Source organism: Scomber japonicus, chromosome 15, assembly GCF_027409825.1.
Source record: "Scomber japonicus isolate fScoJap1 chromosome 15, fScoJap1.pri, whole genome shotgun sequence".
NCBI lineage: Eukaryota > Metazoa > Chordata > Actinopteri > Scombriformes > Scombridae > Scomber > Scomber japonicus.
In genome coordinates this window covers 11670020-11692142 of record NC_070592.1, presented here as the reverse complement: position 1 = coordinate 11692142, position 22123 = coordinate 11670020, and the positions used below count along the sequence as shown (strand labels likewise).

The 22123-nt window shown below is 39.0% G+C and overlaps 3 protein-coding genes across 4 annotated transcripts; 1 reads left to right on the top strand and 2 right to left on the bottom strand.

The window, feature by feature from the left end:
* Positions 1-1818: 1818 nt before the first annotated feature.
* On the bottom strand, positions 1819-6330 carry zbtb22a (zinc finger and BTB domain containing 22a). The gene is made up of 4 exons (XM_053334435.1): positions 6159-6330; positions 4621-4839; positions 3715-4486; positions 1819-3285 (listed from the first exon to the last, which is right to left on the bottom strand). Exons 2-4 carry the CDS (start codon positions 4825-4827, stop codon positions 2171-2173), a joined length of 2094 nt encoding a protein of 697 aa, XP_053190410.1. The 5' UTR covers positions 4828-4839; positions 6159-6330; the 3' UTR covers positions 1819-2170.
* Positions 6331-8141: 1811 nt separating this feature from the next.
* LOC128373877 (sodium channel subunit beta-1-like) lies at positions 8142-15674 on the top strand. Its single transcript, XM_053334071.1, has 6 exons — positions 8142-8199; positions 8293-8462; positions 11198-11435; positions 13191-13332; positions 13894-13968; positions 15166-15674. The coding sequence occupies exons 1-5, from the start codon at positions 8142-8144 to the stop codon at positions 13961-13963; spliced, it is 678 nt and encodes a 225-aa protein (XP_053190046.1). The 3' UTR covers positions 13964-13968; positions 15166-15674.
* Positions 15675-15810: 136 nt separating this feature from the next.
* On the bottom strand, positions 15811-21130 carry naxe (NAD(P)HX epimerase). Of its 2 annotated transcripts, none has more exons than XM_053334323.1 (7): positions 20980-21130; positions 18249-18439; positions 18059-18167; positions 17266-17376; positions 16969-17079; positions 16584-16731; positions 15811-16173 (listed from the first exon to the last, which is right to left on the bottom strand). In XM_053334323.1, exons 2-7 carry the CDS (start codon positions 18419-18421, stop codon positions 15974-15976), a joined length of 852 nt encoding a protein of 283 aa, XP_053190298.1. In that variant the 5' UTR covers positions 18422-18439; positions 20980-21130; the 3' UTR covers positions 15811-15973. The 2 variants fall into 2 exon arrangements, with proteins under 2 accessions (XP_053190298.1, XP_053190299.1); XM_053334324.1 differs by having other exon boundaries at positions 21059-21127.
* Between the last annotated feature and the right edge of the window lie 993 nt (positions 21131-22123).

Here is a 22123-nt window from a genome sequence, read left to right as displayed (position 1 = left end):
CTATTCTGCACTCTTTCCTATGTAGATGTTGCATCTTTTTCATTTATAGTAATTTGTCTGCGTGCATCTTAAATCAAGTTTGAAGTTTGAATGTTGTTTGTTTTTTATTTAAGAAATGACAGATAGGTTTGTTTTATCTGATGGTCAGATTGTAAGTGGTTCAAAGGTTTAAGGGGGAAGAAGCAAGATGGCTAAAAGGGATTCAGTCCTAAAGGGCAGCATGTTCATCTCAAGTGTTCTGTAGCATGTTGATTTTATTTTTGTCCATCGTAAATGACATTGCCGCTCTCATTTGTACATTATATGTGTGTACATTCACTTTAACCGAATAGTCAAAAGCACTGTAAATGTGTTTCTTTCCGAGGTTGCTGATATGTGGTGGTGCTACAGTATTAGGAAATGATGCTTAGAAAAATAAGTGTTGTGTTTCCTCATAATGTAAAATTGTTTTTTTTTTAATGTTCAACCTAACTGGAAATAAAAATCCTTCTCTCCTGTAAGAATCTGACTATTTCTTTCTTTCCATGGAAACAGGTGTGGTTTATATTTAAAAAAGTAAAAACTTCTGACTGGTAATAAAAAGCATTCTTAGGTCATTGAGACAAGACAGCAGTGTGCTTTTAGTGCAAGTCTTTAAAAGAAAAGAAAAATCAGACCAAATTATATCCTTAAGAATGACAATAATAATGGACAGTTGGGTGGGGGTGGGAGGAGCTGTATTTGCCCCCCTATTCAACCCATGATCACTGAAAAGACTCCCACACACTCTTGAAGGATCCTCCAGAGACCAATCATCTGTGAATCTCGATATGAAATTGCTCTTTTCATTGTAATTGAACAACAAACAAGAATGAGTCATCCTCATTAGATTCCCTTGTCAATACTCAGAAGTGGGAAAACAGTTTCTCATCATTAGAAACAATGCTGAGATAGAAGTTTTCAAGGACAACCGCACCTAAAAACCACAATTAGAACACAGCTGTGCCTCTCCTGTATGCTATTTCCCTGTGATAATTGGCTCAGAGAAAAGTGAAAAGCAATTTCCCTGTGCTTGACACACTTTACCATTCACATAAAAGGCTGAATGTACATTGTGCCAAGTATTATGGTTCCAACCACAAACATGTCTGACCAGGAGAAAATATTACAGGGTTAAAACCTCAGTAAGGACATTTCTCTCATACTCAATACAAAAGATACAGATATTATTATAATTTAATTATTTAAGCATTTTCTCAATCCGCATCAGTACCTTATACCATTTAACTCCTGACATATACTGCACAGTGTCATATATAACAATACTTGACCCATATTGCACCTTTTTGTAGGGTTGCTCTTTGACTGTCACAACCTTTTTGTTTACCACTGAAATGGAAATCACTATAGGCTGTGCACCTCTGAGTACACCTAAATACATTAAATCACAGTCACATGCATTAGCTGCCAGCTCTCACAGACTCTCTGGGTCCATTTCACAAATGGATTACGCTTTCTTCAAACACACTAAATACCTTTTGCATAATTCAGTGCCTGGAAAGGGCTGCTGCAATGTTGAGCAAGAGAGACCTCTGGTGCTTCACCACTGTGGTGCAAATGATCTGCTCTAAACGTGTTCTGGTATGAGCCAAACAACCCGAGCATGACCCTCCATGTTCCGGAATGAGTCTCAATGGTTCTAGAATGAGTCGATACAGTGAGCCTCATTGTTCTGGAAAGGTCACAATTTGTTAGAATGAGCTAAAGTGTTCTAGAATGGTTTGCAACTTTTTTTTAGAATGTCCCTCTGTATTCCTCTGGAGAACGTACATCTAGGAGCATGTATTTGATCGTATACTGCAGTCCAGTGGAAAATACGTAATTCGTGTGCAAAATGCAAATCAACTTTATTCAGGCTCAAGAATTACATTCACAGCACTGATCGATACGGATGTACAGCTTACAGCATTACTAAACAAGAACTGAGCCGACACGATACTGCACAACTTCAATGAAGCATGATTGTTGTTGTTTTCTTTTGATTTTCCAAAATACACAACATGAAAAGAGTGCACATACAAAGGATAAAATAAAAGCAGCTGTTCAAAGAAGCCTTCAATGATTTGTGTCCGTAGACTTTTTAAAGTCATCATGTGATTCATTGTCCAAGCATGTAATTCCACATTTCTGTTCAATTTCGGCTAAAGCTCTCACTTGCCTCCTCTTTTAACACGTGACTACCAGTGTCCAAATTTTGTGACTGAGTTCTTAACTCGTCCACAATCCCGGACACACTCCCCAGCAGCCCACCCATCCCATCCGCCATCTCTCCAGGAAAGTACACCTCCTCAACTTTCACTTGTCCTCCCATTGCAAGAAAAGCCTCCCCTTCATCAAATCCATAATTGTAATTGTCATCGATGTCTGCTGCTGCTGTGCTCGTTTGGTTGCTGTTTGTCGAGGAGCTGGAAGCAAGTCTCTCACATTTAGCCTGATGCCTCAGGAAGCTGTCTCTCCAAATGACTTTCTTTCCACACAAGCCGCACTCATAGGGCCGCAACCCCCCATGTGTCTTAAGGTGCTTGGTTAGATGGTGCTTCATCTTGAAGGACTTTGTGCAAACGGGGCAACCAAAAGGCCGTAGATTCAGGTGCTGCATCTTCACGTGTCGGTCACGCATACTCTTCAGGGTGTAGGCTTTGCCACAGTGGCAGAAGTGGACTTTGCCTGTGTACGGGGCACCAGCAAGGGAGACGGATGATGATGATGATGGGGTTGGAGGTGAAGGGGGTGGTGGGAATGCGGCAGAAGAAGGGGACAAATGGCGGCTGGAGGTGGGAGTCAATGAGCCTCCCTGTTCCACACTGGTGGAGGGCCAGTTCACCTCTGAGCCTGCCATGGTGAAGTCAGGAGAAACAGGCACTAAAGGTCTCTGGGAAACCTGTCCTGTGCCATCTTCAATTTCATCATATGTGTCTCTAGTCCCTTCTGTAAAACATTCAAAGTCCACATCCTCTTCCTCCTCATCTTCATCCTCGTCTTTACTGCAGCTGGCAGCCTCACCCTCCTGAGGCCTCGGCTCTTGTTGAGACCAGGGACCCGTCTGCCACTGCAGCCGCGCTGAAACCGAGCAGGACGGACCCAGAACTCCTTCACTTTTTTGGCACCCATGAACGTTGGGCAGGTCAGAGGAGGGAACACCTCCTGCCAAACCTGTGTGCACTTTTTCCTTTATATCCTCCACACTCACCTTCCCCATGGCATGTCGGGCTTCCTCATTCTCATTTGAAATGGGGTGGAAGGCTGCTGGAGAAATGTAAAACAAAATCACATGTAGATAGCAAGTCAGCTGGAGAGCAATGCATGAAGTCATAGAACTACTTAACTGGAATACACATTATATAACAGGTACCAGGAGTTTATCCACCCTTGTTTAGTCCCCTACCTGTTTTTTGGGGCAGAACTCTATTTGTTTGCTAGTTGACTACCATCTTTTATTTGAGGAAATATGGTTAATCAGATCCAGCATAGGTGGACCAGACTCATAACATCAGTTTTGTGTCTAATCTAAAAAGTTTTGAGAGTTATGAAAATCTTTTAAGCAATAGTTAGATCTAGCACACATATTTTCACAAGTTTTTGTCATAAATGCATACAAACAAATTAAGTGAAGTGATGCCATTTAGTGACAAAGACATGTTATATGTGTTTTAAATAAAGTGATGCATATCTTACCAAAGTGTCCCACTTGTGCAAAGCCTTGCTTCTTCTCCTCCGCCTCTTCTCCTACGCCTTCATCTGCCTCAATCTCTCTTTTTTCATTCTTCCTCTTTTCCAGTGTCTCACCACTCTCCCCACTATCTCTATTCTTATCAAGTAGTCTATCGATGCTCAGCGGCGCTCCCCGCTGTTGAAACCTGACTTTCTGCTTTAATGCCTCACCACTAGGGAACCCCCCATGGTGCCGGCTGTTGTGGCCAGGTCCATCATGAACAAAGTGGCTGGTTTTGGGATGGCTTGATACCCATGCCTCTTCACAGCTGGTGTAATCGCTCTCCGTATAGGCAGTAAGAGTGTCTAGTTTAGAGTCTGCTAAGTGCTGTGCTGATGAGGGACGTGGACGCCCCCATCTAGGAAACTGCTGTGGACGTCTCCATGTAGCTAAGGGAGGCAAGGCGTCAGGCTTCCTTTCTTTCTTTCTTCCCTCTCTTTCTAGATATAAGCAGTCAGTGCTACTCGGGGACTGCTGTCGAGATGCGGTGCCAGGATGAGCTGCAGCGGCCTCCCCTTGGGGGACTTCTGCTGAGGGCCGGGATCTCTTCAGGATCTCTGTGCATTTATCCACAATGTGCCACATCTGGAGGAAACTGGCCACAGTGACATAGTTGACAATGTCATCATGCACAATGCTCAGCTGGCCTGTGTAGGCAGAGCTCAGGACACTTTCAAATGCCACTGGGTCCATAACTGAAGGTAGGGAAACCGTTGTAACATTCTTCAGTAACACCTGTTGACAGATGGGAACAAAGATTAAGTTATGAGCATCTGGATGGGAACATAGGGAGGCTGAAGTGGTCAAAACAACAATATCATATAGTAAGTGAATGAATTTATACAACACACTGATAGCTGATGGCTTACCTGGTCATGGAAGTAAGGTGAGGATGCAGCGAGCACACAGCGATGGGCTCTGAACACTTGACCCTGCACCTGGATGGAGAGGTCACACAGCCTGCCCTCCTCCCGCTGCTGGTTCAGGTTGTCCAAAACGGCAGCACGTGCAGCAGGAAAACACACCTGGACCGTCAAACCAGCTGGAGTCACAGAAGCACTGCAGGTCGGATCCATGGTCACACAAAACTAGAGAGAAGTTCAATTATTAATAAGTGCAAAATCAAACATTTCAGTTTTGTTGAAAAAGAAGGGTAAGATTAGTTTGAAGGACTCTAGATTTATTTCTAGTATGTGATGACAATGGTTGATTGGCCTATAATGAACAAAGAAATATACAAGAAGGGGAACATATTAATATTGTTGTTAGTGACATGATATTTAATTTAGGATAAACTAATTCTCCTAAAACCTTTCTACATTAATTTAAAAGATAGAAAATGTAAGGCCTAATACATTTTTTCACCATTTAGAACTGGAATAATTAGTCAATTAGTAAATTAGCTGATCAACAGAAAGTTAATCTGAAACCATATTCATTTACACTACTTTATACAGTTAGATAGTTTAGTCCAGTGGTTCCCAGCCTAGGGGTGGGGCCCTTCAAAGGGTCAGCAGATAAATCGGAGGGGTCCTGAGATGATTAATGGGAGAGGAAAGAAGAAAAATAAAAGCTCTGATACACAAATCTGTTTTTAGTTTTTTGACTTTTTTGTGAAAACTTACATCATTTGAACATATATTCATATTAAACCATGTGAGAAGTTTAGAGGGGAAATTCCCTATTTGGTGGAACTGTTAACTCATAGACATCTGAAGTAAGACCCAACTACACACTGCTTTTTGTAAAACGTCAAAACACAAAAAGGTTGGAAACCACTGGTTTCATCTTTAACAATGTGTTGTATTATAAAAGCTTGTTATATTATCCATTGTGTCAAATCTTCATCTGAAAAGTAACTAAAGCTGTAAAAGAAATGTAGTGGAGAAGAAAGTACAATATTTCCCTCTTAAATGTAGTGCAGTAGAAGTATAAAGTAGCATCAAATGGAAAGACTCCAGTAAAGTACAAGTACCAACGATACTCTCCACTACTAATGTTAGATATTATTCATTGGACTAATCGATTAATTGACTTGTGATTAAGAGCTCTATAGTGTAAGATGCATTTAAAGTAGATAGACTGTCGATATTTAATAATAAGTATGTGCAAACTGTTGAGGTTTGACAGTTTCCACCTGCTAGTCTGTACCACATGCTGCTTGCTATAGTTAGCTCTGTAATGTACCTTACTCAAAGTTAGTAAACAAAGCTCGTCGCTGCGCTGTTTCACTGAACTACGACCTTATTATCTATATGAAACGTGTCTGCATCAACCAGACACGCTGTCACGTTTTAGTGTCACTGCTAGTTTTATTAATGCACATATAATATACATAATCATGGCCCTTCCTGTGTTAGCTTGTAGCTCACAATCATTAGCTTGTAGCATTTAGCTGATACTTTACCTTTTTGTTGTGTCGTCCAGCTTTTTTACTTGATCACGTGACGCCGCTGTGCTATTTGAAGCGCGTGATTGTACGTGAGTGTCGCGTGTGAAGTGCCATCGCTCTTTTGTTTTATGTGAAAATATAAATAAATAAATAAATAAAAAATAAACACGCTTTTAGCACAGGCTGACTGCAGCATGCCCTGCAGGCTGGTGGAGAAAACAGCATCAGCATCCTCTTTCAACACACACACGCACAGAGAGTAGAGGGAGGGGGGGGGGTGTTTGGTATGAAAGTTAGGGTTGAATTGTTGTGAAATGTTATCACACAGGACACAGTGGGGGGTGTCTCACTAACACCATACAAAGCTGAATATATATATACAGCAGGATGAGGACTTATGAGGAGTTATTGATTGATGCAGCGTCTCATGAATAACTGATACCCCCCACAACCATCTCCTGTGTGAATCCTGTTAAAGGGCCAGTTCACTCTAATTTCATTGCAAAGCTTTGTCACACCTGCCCCCCCTTTTTTTCTCTCCTTCTCCATCTTTTTGCATCAATTGTGCTGTCAGGATTGAAAACGAGGTCAGTTTAAAAACAGTGGGACAGCAAATGAAACAGTCGTCACACAAAGCATCAGCTCAGTCTCTCTCTCTCTCTCTCTCTCGCTCGCTCGCTCGCTCTCTCTCTCCATCTCCATCTCCCCCTCTGTCTTTCTCTCTCACACACACACTCAGTTTTTACCGCAGTGCTTCTGCAGCATTTTCCTAACCCAGGCGACAGAGTCACCGCTGTGGCGCAGGAAATATCAGCGCTAACTGAGCACAGGAAGTGCTTATATGTGTTTTTTATTTTTATTTTTTTTTTAAATGTGCCCTTGTGCGCTCAGGCAGCTTTATCTGCAATGCCATCACAACCGAAGCATCTCTTCTGCGAGCACGGGGTCATTAGATAGGTGAAGTCTTTCCACAATCAGCTGTCATCGCAGGAGAGGACAACATTTTTTTAGTTATTTATTTTTTTCCCGAGGAGACGACTCAGCTCGAGGAGGAGAGGAGGCCTCTGATTCAGGGCAGTAGGCTTGATTTTTAGTGGATAAACATTTTTAGGCCATTAAATTGGTCTGCATCAAATATCGGTAGCGTGTAGCCTGATAGAGGTAGCCATTTAATTCTTATTATAGAGCATGCAAATTAATGATATATGCACCTGCATTTGTGTAATATAGACATTCAGTCAGTAGCTGGCATGTTGCACATTATATAAACACATTTTAAAACGTCAATCACTACCTTTGTGTACCTGTGCTGTCTCTACTTTGCTAACGCAAGAGAAAAGATATACTGGTGTATACAAATTAAATTGACTTGACTTGAGCATGTGGCCCCAGACAGGTCTAATGATTGCTCAGTGCATTGCACATTAGGACCTCAGGGAAAAAGATAATCAAATCTCAGGGTGAAGATCTGGGGATCACTGTGAGTCATCATATAGCCTATCTGGATTGTTTGATATGCTACTTGATATTTAAAAGCAGAAAGCCCATCTCTGGAATGCATTAGTTCAGTAGAGATAGCCTAAATTAGATGGTTTGTCTCAAGGCAGCAATAATCTGTGGCAATAAATGCTGTAATAACAAGGAACTGTTGTCGGCTTGAGCCAAAGAACTGAGACACAGTGGTTCCATAGCACTGACATCCTATACACATTCAGTAGTGTAAGGGAGGCCTGTAGATAGATACATCTTGCACTTAACAATGCATGTTGATCTACTAGCTGCCTGACACATTACCCATGATATTAGCCCGCACCTTACAGATATACAGCTTTTAAAATCTACACATAAAGTGTACTCAAGATCAGAAAACAAACTGTAGTGCTCAGTTTATGAGTGTCACAAGGGTCATAAAAAATCTTTTGGCACTCCATACTAGGAGAGCTGGTGTACTTTTTGAGGCCCCTCGTCCAATAAAAAGCTACTCTAATATCCGGTGACATGGCAGCAATTCCCCTCTTCCAATTCCTACTCTTCACTATTTTCAGCACCCAGTTTGGTGAGTACAGCTGATTCTTTTTCCCTTATTATTTTGTCGCTAAATCAATCCACAGCTGAACAGCCTGAATTGTGATTGCTGTGTGTTTGTCAGCTGGGTACCATTGTCGTGGGGCCTGTGCTGAGGTGGACTCTGACACTGAGGCAGTGGCCGGCATGGGCTTCAAACTAGGCTGCATCTCCTGCAAGAAGAGAAGTGAAGTGAAGGGTGCTGCAACCGTCGAATGGTACTTCCAGCCCAAAGGAGAGGCTGACTTCTTTCAAGTGAGTGCACATCCGCCATTGCTTATGTATATTTTAACGCACTGTGTGTAGATTAAATACTGGATTACTTAATTTCAGTAATCTTTAAAGTAAGAGACTGAGAACAGAAGTCGTTGAACAGCCAACTGGGATCTTTATTGATGACACAGCGGAACACTGCAGACACCAATGAAACATCAACAGCAGAATAGTAAAACAGCAAAACAGCCCCCACTCACGCCCCTTCAGACTCTTTATACTACCGTCAGCGTGTGGGTGTCATTTGTCATTGTGTGTCAACTTGACTTGACGTGTTCCAGCCAAGATTCGGTTTCCTGGAATTCTAAACAACTTTCTCGTAAGTGTTGGCGTCCTGATCTCCTTTGAGGATATCAATATGGTAAAAACAACTCCTTAAAAGGCTTGTCATGACATCCCCAACCTGCTACAACTATTGACCTTACATAGTCCCTCCTCTTTATGATTTTATCATAAATGTTCGCCGAGATTATGTATGATAAATGTGTCTATATAGATGTGAATATTGATAGATATGTGATAATGTGAGTACAACCAGTGTTCCTCACTAACATGGATATATGGTGTGAATTTCTTAACGTGAACATGATACACATAAAAACACATATATGATATATGGTGATATATGGACTTGACATAATCATATGGCACACATGAAACACTGAAACATATTTTTAACATCTGTCACTCATGATGAAGGCGAAAAACATGACCGTCTGTTGAATTCAGGAAAATTCCTCCATCGCCCCCTCCCATTGGGCGGCCTATTCCAAATTATTGGACTTCCGACAGATGGTCAAATATGCTATTGATGAATTGATAACATAGCTTCAGATAAAATGTAACATGACTTCATTTGGGTTATAGTAAGACCACAGAGATCATTTTGTTATACTACAGAACTAAGACACACATTGAATATGACAAATACAAACTCAAAATACAAATATGAGTATGGAATACAGAACACAAATCAAACACATAATTGATTACATGATATGATGACAATGGTATTGTATTCTGATCACAGTCTCTCATTTATATATGTGGTATGTGGTTATAGTATATCTCTTTTTCGTCCAAAGAGTGCATCAGCCATTGTTCATTTTCCTTTACCTCACGGTTCATCCTCATCATCTGAAATGTTTTTGTCCTTCATGTAGTCAGGAATTGGGAATAAGTCTGGTATTCCCTCCCCCTTTTGCGTCAGAAGGATTCTGTGTACCAATTGTTCAGGGGGCATCATACTTAGCATTTTTGCTCCTTGTGTGTCCGCTGCAAGGTTCAGCTTCTTGTCCATCGCTGTCATACACCATCTCTTCAGGATAGGCACAATGTGTCAATAAGAAAACAAGAATCAGTGCTGTCAGGGCACTTTTCCCTATTTTAGCCAAAACTGCTCCCCATTTTCCAAAAATGTCCTCTAGCCCATCCCACTTAATGCTTCCACCCTTACCAGCATTATCAGTCATTTCAGATTTTAACATTTCAAGCTTTCTCATTGCAACAGAGAATGTTCCATCAGCTGCCGTGTTATTTGAAATATACGTGCAACATAACGTTCCAAACATTTTACACACTCCCCCCTTTTCTGCTAACATCCAATTTAATACTTGTCTATTCTGCCATGCCAAGGCACTCGTTTCATGCAGTTGTTGACCCAATTGTTTAAGAACTTCGGTAGTGTAATTGACATATCTCTTTTGGTTGTAATAAATGTAATTAATCCAGTTTACATTTTTATTAATTGTTATCCAGGGAAGTATAGACTCCTGTCCTGTTCTAACTTCGTTTTGAGCTTTGAAGTGCATTAGGGTTTCATTCTGAGTTTCATTTGTGCAAGCATCCTTAAAATCAAACTTCTATCTATAGCAAAACACATTTACTGTGGTCCATTCCTCAAGACACAACCTATTAGTATATGTGTGCATAAACAGCCCACACCCAAGTGCTCTTCTTCTTTCTTGTGTCTCTCACTCACATCCACATATTCCCTCATACGTATGCTTACTGTCATGTGATAGCGCTCAGATTGATTCCATTGAAATGTTCAGAAGGAATCAATCGTTAGATCTCAATTAAAGCCCCAGAGATGACACAGCTGTGTTGACCTTGAGCAGTATGTACTCTGTTTGTCAGCAGAGTGCATACTTTGATAATGTAACTGCATATTTAGTTCAGCATAGCCTTTCATTTGAAAACAAGATACCTATTTGATTAAAAAGGAAAAATCAAGTATGAGGATTAGGTGATCTAGATTATTGTGAGAAATTTCAGGTTAAACTTCTTCTTAATTCCTTTTTACACAGCATTAAGAACATACAATTTCCCATATATACACTCATATATGCGTTCTGCATATGCATGCTTTGGAAGTTCATAGGATGATCTGCTTTTGCTACCACGAATCCTCATCCCCTCCCAATCCAATCAGTCTCCACCCCCGACACAGAATTAATCCAGTTTAATCCAAAATCTAAGATTTAAAATAAGTCTTTATTCATGAAATTCACATGTTACAGCAGCACAAGAAACAACACCATTTTAAAAGTATTTAAAATAATAAACACAGTAAGAAATGAAAGAAGTTACAATACTGAGGCCATTGACAGTACATGATTTGTGATTGTGCAAAAATCTGTGCAATTATACAGTATATGTGTAAAAGTTTTTTTGTATCAGCCTTTTAAATAACCTCGATGACACTCTGCCACCAGATCTACACCTACAACGAGAACGGTCCCATCATTGAAAACGATCAGTTTCAGGACCGTGTGGACTGGAACGGAAGTAAAAGAAGCAATGACATCCAAGATGGATCCATATACCTGCTGAATGTCACCTTCAATGATACGGGCACCTACCGCTGCTTCTTCAACCGCATCCTCTTCTACGAAAACTATGAGTACAACACTCTCATCAGCAAGGTGGTCCACCTCAATGTGGTGGCTAAAGGTACAATGGAAATGAACTTCACTGCTCTACAACTCAGCATTTTGTTTGTGATTTAAGCACAGATTGAATTACCAGTAGTAGGATTCAAGAATATGTCCTGGATGGGTCAAATACGTTGCGGAAGTGAATGAATTTAGTGTTGAATTTACAAGGTGAGATCATGAGATTATCTGTTGATCAAGGTCTTAGAAAGCATTTAATGGATGTGCTTGAAATGGATAGATAATGTAATGTAAATAAGGGCAATATTTTCATTTTGGTCCATCCTCCTCACAGGCCGATTCTGTCACTTTACGATAAGAATACACACGTGAGACACGTTGTGGTTTCTGTTGGTGGATGTTGGTAAAATCTGTGGCTGACAAATCTCTGACTTTTTAACATTAGTGTTAGTAGTTGAGTCTTTCCGGACCAGAGTTTGTTCTGAGGTTGGAGCTACCCTGCGTCATCAGTGTATGAATGTGTGTGAATGGGTGAATGATATGTCATGTAAAGTGCTTTGAGTGGTCGCAAAGACTAGAAAGGCGCTATATAAGTACAGTCCATTTAGTCCATTTTATTAGAAGCAGGATGGTTGGGTGGATGGCTATATAGTTAAATAGCAAAAAGTAAACTTAGCTGCAAGAGATCACTGTTCACTTCCTGTCATTATATAAAACATTTTAAAAATGTAACATAGTGTTTACTGTAACCATGGCAACAAAGGTTAATTTTAAGGATCTTTCCCTAACCCTAACCAAGTGATTTTTGTGCCTAAACCTAACCAGACCTTAACCAGAGTAATGCCACATCATAAACATAATGATTTTGTAACAGTGATTTGTAACTGTTATGGAAAGCGACATATTACGTTCCAATGGGTCATACTGAAAATGTTCAAAGGACCTAAAATGTTCTTTTAATGTAGAGGACTTGTAAGACATTTTATAGACAAAATTGATTGATGATTAATTGAGAAAACAGTTGTGTGTATGAATTTCTTATAAATGCATATCGTCCTCAAAACATTCAGATTATGCTGTAAAATAGATGCAAGTTCCTCTTTAATTGTGCTATTTTATGTGGTATGACTATGATAATTGCGTTTATGTTGGAACAAAGTGAATGTTTAACTTGAGGCATACAGTGACTTTAAACCTGCCATAAAAACCCACATACAGAAAGTATAGTAAAGGTATAGCCTATGTGTCAGAGCAAATTAATGTTTGATGAGAAGTAGCAAGACTGAGCTAAAAGGTTTAAGTTCCCTCTATTATCTAGTGCCTGCACTTACTGAGAAGAGTATTAGAGAATGGCAATTCAGCACCACTGCAGACATGCTGTACAAGGGTTTTATTGTCCACTTTGCCTCCACACTACTAGCTTTGCAATATCACTTCCATCACATCATAAAACTATATAAAAAATTGCTGGCAGGTGAAATTTATCATATGTAAATCCAAACGATGGATACAGCCAGTAGTTATTTTGAAGTGAGTCGTGGATTTCCAGGTAGCAAACTTTTGTGTCCCTCTTGAATAAAAAAACAACAATTTCAGATGATTGTGACTCACAGTTAGCCTGCACAGTCTCTCCTCGACAAAGAGAAATCAGGAATACGTTTGTGCAGTTGATTGTGTCGGCATTTGCACGCTGTCTTTGAATTTCTAGATTGAATCCTTTCTGTGAGGGTGTTTCTGCTTAGTAAGAGCTTTGTCAGGTTGCCTCTTTGGTGTTTTGTCTGATTACTTGATTTCCTGCCTTCCCTTTGCGCAGCCACCAGAGGTACAGCCTCCATCGTGTCTGAAGTCATGATGTACGTGTCCATCATCGGCCTGCAGGTCTGGCTCCTCATAGAGATGATTTACTGCTACAGAAAAATATCAGCGGCCGGAGAAGAAGCACTACGGGAAGCCGCGTAAATACATTCTCTTACATATATGCACATATGCTCATGAGATGTGAAAACCTCATACAAGCAAACCCATTAGAAAATGAGATGTGTTGTAAAGCTTGAAACACACATCTGAATTACTTTGCATGTAAGGAGAAAAAAAGCTACAACTCCCAATATAGCCACTCTAATGTGTTCATTACTTTAAATGTTTGCCCTTCCTTTGGTTCATGTATCTCTCCCCTGGTATCGGTCTTCTCACCCACATATTTTTAAGATTATCACTGTTTCCATTGTGTTTGTGTGTTTTCACTTGTGTCTCTTTGTCTAACTCCTCACGCTCCCTCTGTCTCCTTGTCGTGTTTTCGTCTTAACCGTCCCATCTTGTCATCCTCCTCCTTAGTCAAAACCAAAACCAAAACCTCCCACCTGTAAGTCAAAAAAGAAACAAAGACTTGTCATTGAACCATAGTTGTGTTTTTTGTTTTTGCTCTTTTTTTTCTTTTTACCCATGTCACTGTCCTTATGTTAAAATGCTTATATTTTTCATAACCACTAAAAGTTTTTTTTCTCTTTTTCTTCCAGAAATGCTGAATATTTAGCGATCGCATCGGAAAGTAAAGATAACTGTGCAGGGGTTCAAGTTGGAGAATAGCAAAGGTATGTTGTGATCTTGCCGTGAAAATACATGTATGTCTGCAGCATCATTCCACAATTAGATATGTAACTTCAGAAACAGAAATGTTCAAGAACTTAAATGTCCCTTTAAGATTTCACACAGAGTCTTTTGTCGACCAGTTTAAGCCAGAAATGCACATCAGTTTCTACCAGATTTCATATACTGAAAGTTCATGATAGTACTTATTCAACAATGAGACGATTTCCTGATTTAGATCATAATTGTGCCAATTGTAAAAGGGACATAACATGCTTTGTGTGTCATAATGAACAGAGAGGAGCTGAAGCAGCCTGTTTCAGACAGAGGCTGGATTGAGGGGCTGAATAAAGAGCCAGTGTAAGATGAATAAGGAGTGTATTTGTGTGTAACTGTGACTCATGCAAATATATGTCAGCAACATATAAAATAGAGCCGGAAATGTGCATACATCCCCTTTAAACTATTTTGGCAAAGTCCTTGAATGGTAGCTTCTGTTTAAACCAGTTGTAAAATTTGAGAACTTCTTTTGTAAAAAGGCGAAAAAGGTTTTGTAGAAAAGTATTTTTTATAGTGTATTCTCTAAAGTAAGATATTGGAAAAAGTAAGTTTGGTATCTAAACTGACGTATCATATCTGCACTAGTATTGAACATTTTTAAAGGTCCCCTCCAGACATGTTTTAAGATATATAAAAAATTATTGGAATAATAATTGTGTCTGATGTGGTTTTTACTCAAAAGAGGTAAATTGTCTCATTCAAATCTTTAAAGTGACAAATATTCCTTCTCCTTCATTGAATCACATTTCTCATTGTTCATGCACTGGAGGCTTTAAGTGTCCACATCAATGTGTGTAAGCTGTATACCAGACCCCAACTGGCTCCAAACTAGTTTTGATGCCACAAATCCTGCTCGTAGATACATGCCTTAAACTCAAATTTAAGGTGAGACAAGAGAAACTTTTATCCTTCAGCAGATTCATGTGGAAAACAGCCATGTAGTGTCAAACTCTGCACCTACATCATTATGTACAGCAAAGCTCAAACATCCAACTGAAAGAACAAGAAGAACGTTTTTGAGTCGAGGGCCTTAAACAATAACCCAGCTCTTACTCTAATGTACTTTCAGACTAGCTGTTTAATATTTTACAAGTTCTACTGTCAAAATGAAGTCCAATAATGCATGCTATCTCTATCTCTAGGCTTTCACCGTGGACTGAAACCATCCCTCCATCCTCTGAACTGCATGAGAACAACTTGGGGGAAAACACCTCTCCATCTCAAGTCTCTATTTTATCTTTTCCTCAACAAAAGTCACAAATTAATATGAAGTACAAAGAGAGCATGGTACCAGCATTGTATATGGTGTACTGCGCGCAAAAAGCATGTTCTGCACTTATTTGAGAAAAACCTTTTATGCATTAATGAGCCACATTATCAAAGCATACACTTTACTTACAGTATTCTGTAGTCATATGTTTATATACAATACAAGTGGTACTATGGGAGTCTGTTGGGCTCTATGAAGGTGATTAACAAAGAAAGCTTTTTACTAAACCATCACCACCTATATATATGTATAAATAACGAGACACCCAACATGTATGTTAACGCTTTTTTTTAATAGAACGTGGTGGACTGTGATAGACTGTCTTTTCAGTTGATCTCCTAGTACATTCAATGAAACCTTAAGATGTACTAATAAAAACTAACTGAGAAAACCCACGTGAATGAGTGGTCTGGTGTTTATGGTCATAACACGTCCCCACAGATATTTTGCTGATTTGTCTGATTAATATTTTAGTTTTAAAGAGTTGAGAAAAGGTGTTGAAGAAGATATAACAATGCAGACTACTTCCAAGCTTCTTCTTCTCTTTATTTCAGTACAGCAGAAGTGCTTTCACATAGAGAAAGATCTATTATAACACCTCATTGGATTTACAATTGTACAGTGAATGGAAACCAAATCAAATTCCCAGCCGTTGAGGCCTCTCGACAAATCGACATCTCCTACAGCTGTAACACACAGTCTGTTCCAGGGTACTGAGGCAGGTTGAGCTGGTACTTCCTCTCCAGGCCAGGCGGCACAAAGCGGCCTCCCAGGAAGTGGTAGCGTCCTCTGAACATGGAGGCAGATTTTTTGGGAGCGGTGAGAGAAATGAGCATATCTGGCTGGAGGCCGTCTGCGCTACCCTGCTCCACGTCCCAACCTTTAAAAAAACGAAAAAAAAAACAAACCATGATATCACAACCTTTTTTAATGGGAGAGTGAATGTGCACAATACAATGCAATAGAGAAGCAATAGAGGAAAAGGTTCCCCTTCCTCAGAACACCTTCAATACCAAGTAATTGATCTGTCAAGGAATTGACTCTTCAGTTTGACACTGCTAATTTCATTGTACATTGCTCTGCTCTGTAGAGGGGACATTAGATCTACATTTCAAACCGCTAGAGAAGGTACTCATGCATTTTTACATATGGAAACTGTCTGTCAGCAGATTTGACAAAAAGTTTTTTACACAACATTTCAGAAATATTTAAGGCACTTACACTTTTGTTAAAAGTTCAAGCTCAAATCCATCTTACTCTCATTGGAAAGTGTCAAGTGTGAGGACCCACCTGAGGGGATGTCGATGCTGGCTAAGGGGACTGTGGTTTTCTTCAGCACGTCAAGGACTGATCCAAAAGGCTCTCGCACAGCCCCCTTGAAGCTGAAGCCAAAGATGGCATCTATGACCAGGTTGTAGGCCTCGTCGACCATTTTGGCCTGAGAAGACATCCACATAAACCAACCATTTAAATTGGTTTTCATAGTCGCCTCAACACAGCAACAATAATCTGCCTTTAATAGAATTTTTCACTCTTGCAATTTCCCTACAGGCATAATTTTATTTCATCTAATCTAAACTGGAAGCTCTAAATTTGTAGCCTGAAATAAAATAAAGACTCATAAAGACAATATGCAGAAACATTTTCTGAACTGGTAAATAACTGGAAAACAAACCTCAGGCATCTCAGTCAGGAAAGGGATCTCCATTTTCTGGCACTGTGTGGTCAGACCCTGGAACAGTGGTTTGTTTGGCCTTTTCGGGTACAGGATAGTGGGCTCATAACCCTGAAAGAGGACACACGAGACACGAAGAAAAATATTAGTCTTAGTTTGATAAATGACTTTCACAAATTGATTCAAGCAAAGTAATTGTCTTCTGTTGATGCTACTTCTCTCACCAAATAATCTATTAGCACATGAATCCAGTGTGCTGTTTAGTATCGTATTGTCACACAAGTGTAGAACACTCACAAAAAGTTTAAGATGTCTGGCACAGACCAGGCCATCGCCTCCGTTGTTACCTGGACCACAGATCACCAACACCGATGGTCTGGGTTTGACCAGAGAACTGAGCGGATACGCCTGCAGGAAACAACAGACAGAATATCAATGCAGCACTGCAACTCAACTATTATTGATGAGGAAATGTGGATTTTATTAACAACAGTTTCTAGGGAGGGAAGTTTAGAAGACGGAGTAATCTGATTATTCACCTCTTTAGACGGTAATCTGATTCAGACATATCCATGAGCTCTAAATGGGAACGCCTGGTTTCTTTTTTTCTTTCCTTTATCTGAAAGGTCTTTCAGATGTGTGCATGATGTGCATAGAAAATAATCCAGTCCATACTGTAGTAATGGAGGAATCATTTGTACAGTCTCTGTGACAATCAGTTACAAATACCATAATGGTTGCTCAGGCTGTGATTCAAGAAAAATAGAAACTTGACAATTTGGGGAAAATAAACATTTGTCAGTCTGTTTTATGCCATCTTTAATTGCAACAGTGAGCAGAAGGCTGATCATGACTTGATCCCTTTGAGGTGGCCAAGTGGTGCATCAGATAACTGTCAAAACCATTTATGTGTTTGAGTAACCAGACTCAACACAGCAGATGTTAACACACTCTCCAGATTCCTGCCATGAACTTGTCACCGATGAGTGTGTATGTGCCATTTAAGAGTCAATTTCTGTTCAAATTAAAGAGCCCTTTAACAGTCTTTTTTTTTTTTTTTTTTTTTTAAGAGTCCTGATTGATATCTCACCCTGGTGATGGCTGTAGCACAGCTGAGGCCCGCCAGCTCCATTAGCTGGTCCACACTGAAGCCGTACTCACTGAAGAGCTCCTCATCGATGTGCTGGGCCTCCTCCTGCCTGTGAACCATCTACAGGTCAGTCTGAACAGTCACACATAATAACTGTGATTACTTTAATGACTCTGTGTACAAAGTATACCCGAGATATTTGATGGTCTGGGCCATGGTGGATGCTGCTCTGCTACTGTTACAGTTCTTCTTGTGGTTGTTAGCTGCAGCGGAAAGAGGACATGTCCCGGTCTGAGCAAGGACTGCTGCGGCCCGTGAGGTCACCAGGAAGCCAATCCCAAACAGAGTCCGCACACTCAACATCCAGATGGATCCGCAGTCCTGGCACAGAAAACACCACAGCCATCTACAGTGAACTTAAGTTAACTTAAGTGAATCCCCAGATGAATCACATCAATGACCGCCAAAACAAGAAACCTTTACATGAAACAAAGTCTGCAAGCAAGTTCAGGGAGACAACTCAAGGGCTGATGTACAATTTCCTCACTCATGAAAGCTACTGAAGTCACTTCCTCCTCCTGTTATGTCTCCTTTCATTGCTTACTTGAATTTTTCTCTGCTCCCATCTCCCACCTGCAAACTTCGATCATCCCACTGCTCTCAGCTACTGTAAATATGCTTCAAGGAAAGTGATGAGACACGAATTCTTGATGCCAAAATAAATAGCATTTGACTTTTTTTCAGTGTACTTTTGTATTTCAATACATGAGTTGACTATCTTAACTTGTACTTGTGGCTGAGTGATAATTAACTATTATATACACATCAGACAGAGTCATTCTGGGCTGAAAAGATGATATTATGTATGACAGTAACTAACCATGTAATGATTATCTATTGATTATTTTATTTTTGATCATTTGGTCAATAAAGAAAATAACCATCATAATTTTCCAGATCCCAGGGTCAAATTATTTTGCCTGCAGTAGTGAATTGTTATTCAGCATTTTATAGACTAAAACATTCATCTGAAAAATAATCAACATATAAATCAGTTAGTTCTAACCAAACTCAAATATATTAAATTTACAAGGATATGACACAGAGAAAAGCAAAAACTCGTCATGCTTGAGAAGTTGAAACCACAACATTTTGGGAGGTTTATTTTTGCTTGATAGAAAAGGTTAAATAATCAAGTTATCAAAAACTATGATAATTTAATTTTCTGTCAGTGAGCTAATCAATATATCAGCCAATCATTTCAGCAATCATCAAGACATACTGATTAATTATTCTGTTGCTAAATTTCACTATGAAAAGAAAACTACTAAAGTCAATGTGACATTTACAACATTCAACACAACAAACTGTGCACATATCATATAACCAGTGTTGGGGAGTAACTAGTAACATGTAACAGCATTGCGTAGTTTAATTACAAAATAAATATAACTGCAATCTGTTATAGTTACTGGGAAAAATGTGTAATTAAATTACAGTTACTTATGAAAATGTTGATGATTACAATGAGGGTTACATCTGAATATTTTCTGTAAAAAGTTTAGACTATATATTGAATAATATGTTTTTAATGTGACAAAATGCCTTTTTTTTGTCATTTCCAGTCAAGGCTGTTTAGTAAAGCTGTTTGATGCTGTTCTGATGCTTTTGATCGAATTGAATTTGCAGCGCCCCAAGTCTGCCAATTAAATAAATCCACACTACCCCTCAAAGCTAAACAACATGTCTGAGAACATGTTACTGAATACATATATTTCTGTTTTTAATTCTTTGAAAACAATGGGTTTTTTATATTTTGTAAATAAATCATGACATGGGCTTACTTGGTGCAGACATGGGTTTAATGTTATCACTGTACAAATTAAGCCAAATGAGAGATTAATTTTACTTTATAAGAAATTATCTCCCTTATAAATCATGTCAGTGTCCATGAAAAACACCAGAATTTAGATGTTGGTGCTTAATGGGCATTTACCCTAACAGCTGAAAACATTTATTAGAAAATCAGAAAAGTAATCAAATGTAATAAATTACTTTACTTTAGGTCAGTGGTTCCCAAACTTTCTCTGCTGGGCCCCCCTTTTGTTGATGAGAAAATGTTCGCGCCCCAAACTCCATTGCAGTTTATTTCACAAACTGCTACTTTTTTTAACAAATAAACTACAACCTCTTTTGGAATAACTGTAACAGTATTCAATATTCAGTGCTCTCAAGTTTCATGAAAAGTTTGGCGTGAGATTACACAGACATCAGGGAGGGTTGGTGTTGCTGTCTAATAAGCAGCAACACAGAGCTATAAGGACGCTGCGCTCTTACACGCGCGCAGTCACTCTCTAGCGCGCTCTTGCTCGTTCGCTCCAGATTCCGGTAGATTGGATCTCATTTGCGGGCGTCATGGAGCCACTATCAATATGCGAGAGAGTTGGGATGTCTGGTTTACATTCTGTATATAATATATTGATTTCTGTGTGGTGGGATCTATCACTTCTCAGCGTGAGAAACGATGTGATGGGATGTGAACGTGTGAACTACTTGAAATGCGTGTGTCTGACGTTCAATGCGTGAGACTTGAGAGACGTCTACGTGAGAGCCCAGTCAAAATCTTGTAGCCGTGATTTGTTATCATAATCTTTAATTTGTGAGTTTCAACTAGCTCTAATTTACATGCATTAAATGTACTTGATTCAATAAAGAACTAACTGGCTAGCCTTTTATTAAACATGACAGCTAAGTTAATTTAAGATGTTAGTTTAGTGGCAGTTTATGAATAAATCCGATGGACTAAAACAACAAATACAAGTTAATTTCAGACATAATGTGACATTAAACACTGTGTTTAGCTAATGTTTGCTATGAGCTCCATAGTTATATCGTGACAAAAGTTTATCAGTAAAACTCACCAAATGTTAGCGAGTGTACCCAGAGGTTAGCTCCACATGCAGATTATCTAATATATATATATATAAACCAATAAAGTACCTGAACTTAGAGAACAATAATAAACTGAAGAGTAGCTGCAGAGCTAGGTGGGCTGGTGGTAAACAGTGCGAAACGCTCGCGAGACTTATATGCGGATCAAGGTTTGCAATATGTTAACTCTCGCGAGGTCTTTCACAAACATCTGCAGCATCTACTACCGGGTATGGATCCTAGAAGGAAGCTAGAAAATAAGGAAGGGTCATATTTTATAGCTTCCTTGATTTAAAAAAAAAAATCATATTTGTAGCATTACATATCCAAAAAATCCAATTGTACATCTGTTTTTTAATTGAAGATGCCTCTCACTTATACCTCTAGTTTTTATTTATTTAGGTATTTGTTTTCTTTTATTTCTATTGAAATAATTTTATCTTCTTTATATCTCTTTTTATTTATTTTTTTTATTTATGAACTGGAATGACTAGATCTTTTATGTTTTTAGTGTATTCTATTGTATATTCTGTTCAGTAAATCAATAAAAAAACATTATTATTATTATTATTATTATTATATTCATAATTCAATTATATTAGTTAGGTAGCCTATTTAAAGAAATGTAAACAAAAAAATAATTCATAATATAAAATTCTGGGGTAAGTAAGTAAGTAACTTTATTTATATAGTTTGGGGGGGGGGGGTTAAGCAGAGACATTGTAAAGTAAGCAAAGGAAAGTAAGCAAACACTGCAAATAATCCATGACTATTTATATTATAATAAGACAAATCAGGCAGATTTCTGAAAATATGAGACAAGTTTATTGATATCAGCAAAAATACACAAAATAGATCTGTAGCAAGACTGTCAGTCATTTTACAACTGAGTTCACACTTATTTATTTATTTTTGAAAACAAGTGAACATTTCTTTTTATTTTCCTGCAACCCTGCTGCATCAATGTGTCTTTGGAGGTTCATGAAAATATGATTTGACTTTATTGAAGAGCAGTTTTGATTTATTTGAATGTTAAAGTAGCTGTCATTGCATCTTTTGTGTCCTCTAAATGTCACCAGTACATACAAATGTGACACAATTTTATGAGCATGCCTCTGTAGATTTTTCATTTAT

Bases quoted from the DNA above. Each gene is read 5' to 3' on its own strand.
- LOC128373877 (XM_053334071.1), top strand. From the start codon at position 8,142: ATGGCAGCAATTCCCCTCTTCCAATTCCTACTCTTCACTATTTTCAGC. The intron at 8,463-11,197 runs GTGAGTGCACAT...CTCTGCCACCAG, and splicing joins GAGAGGCTGACTTCTTTCAA to ATCTACACCTACAACGAGAA. The intron at 13,333-13,893 runs GTAAATACATTC...TTTTTCTTCCAG, and splicing joins GAAGCACTACGGGAAGCCGC to AAATGCTGAATATTTAGCGA.
- naxe (XM_053334323.1), bottom strand. From the start codon at position 18,421: ATGTTGAGTGTGCGGACTCTGTTTGGGATTGGCTTCCTGGTGACCTCA. The intron at 17,377-18,058 runs GTGAGATATCAA...TGTTTCCTGCAG, and splicing joins GTGCTACAGCCATCACCAGG to GCGTATCCGCTCAGTTCTCT. The intron at 16,174-16,583 runs GTGGGTCCTCAC...GTTTTTTTAAAG, and splicing joins CAGCATCGACATCCCCTCAG to GTTGGGACGTGGAGCAGGGT.
- zbtb22a (XM_053334435.1), bottom strand. From the start codon at position 4,827: ATGGATCCGACCTGCAGTGCTTCTGTGACTCCAGCTGGTTTGACGGTC. The intron at 4,487-4,620 runs GTAAGCCATCAG...ATCTGTCAACAG, and splicing joins CACCTTACTTCCATGACCAG to GTGTTACTGAAGAATGTTAC. The intron at 3,286-3,714 runs GTAAGATATGCA...ACATTTCTCCAG, and splicing joins TGCACAAGTGGGACACTTTG to CAGCCTTCCACCCCATTTCA.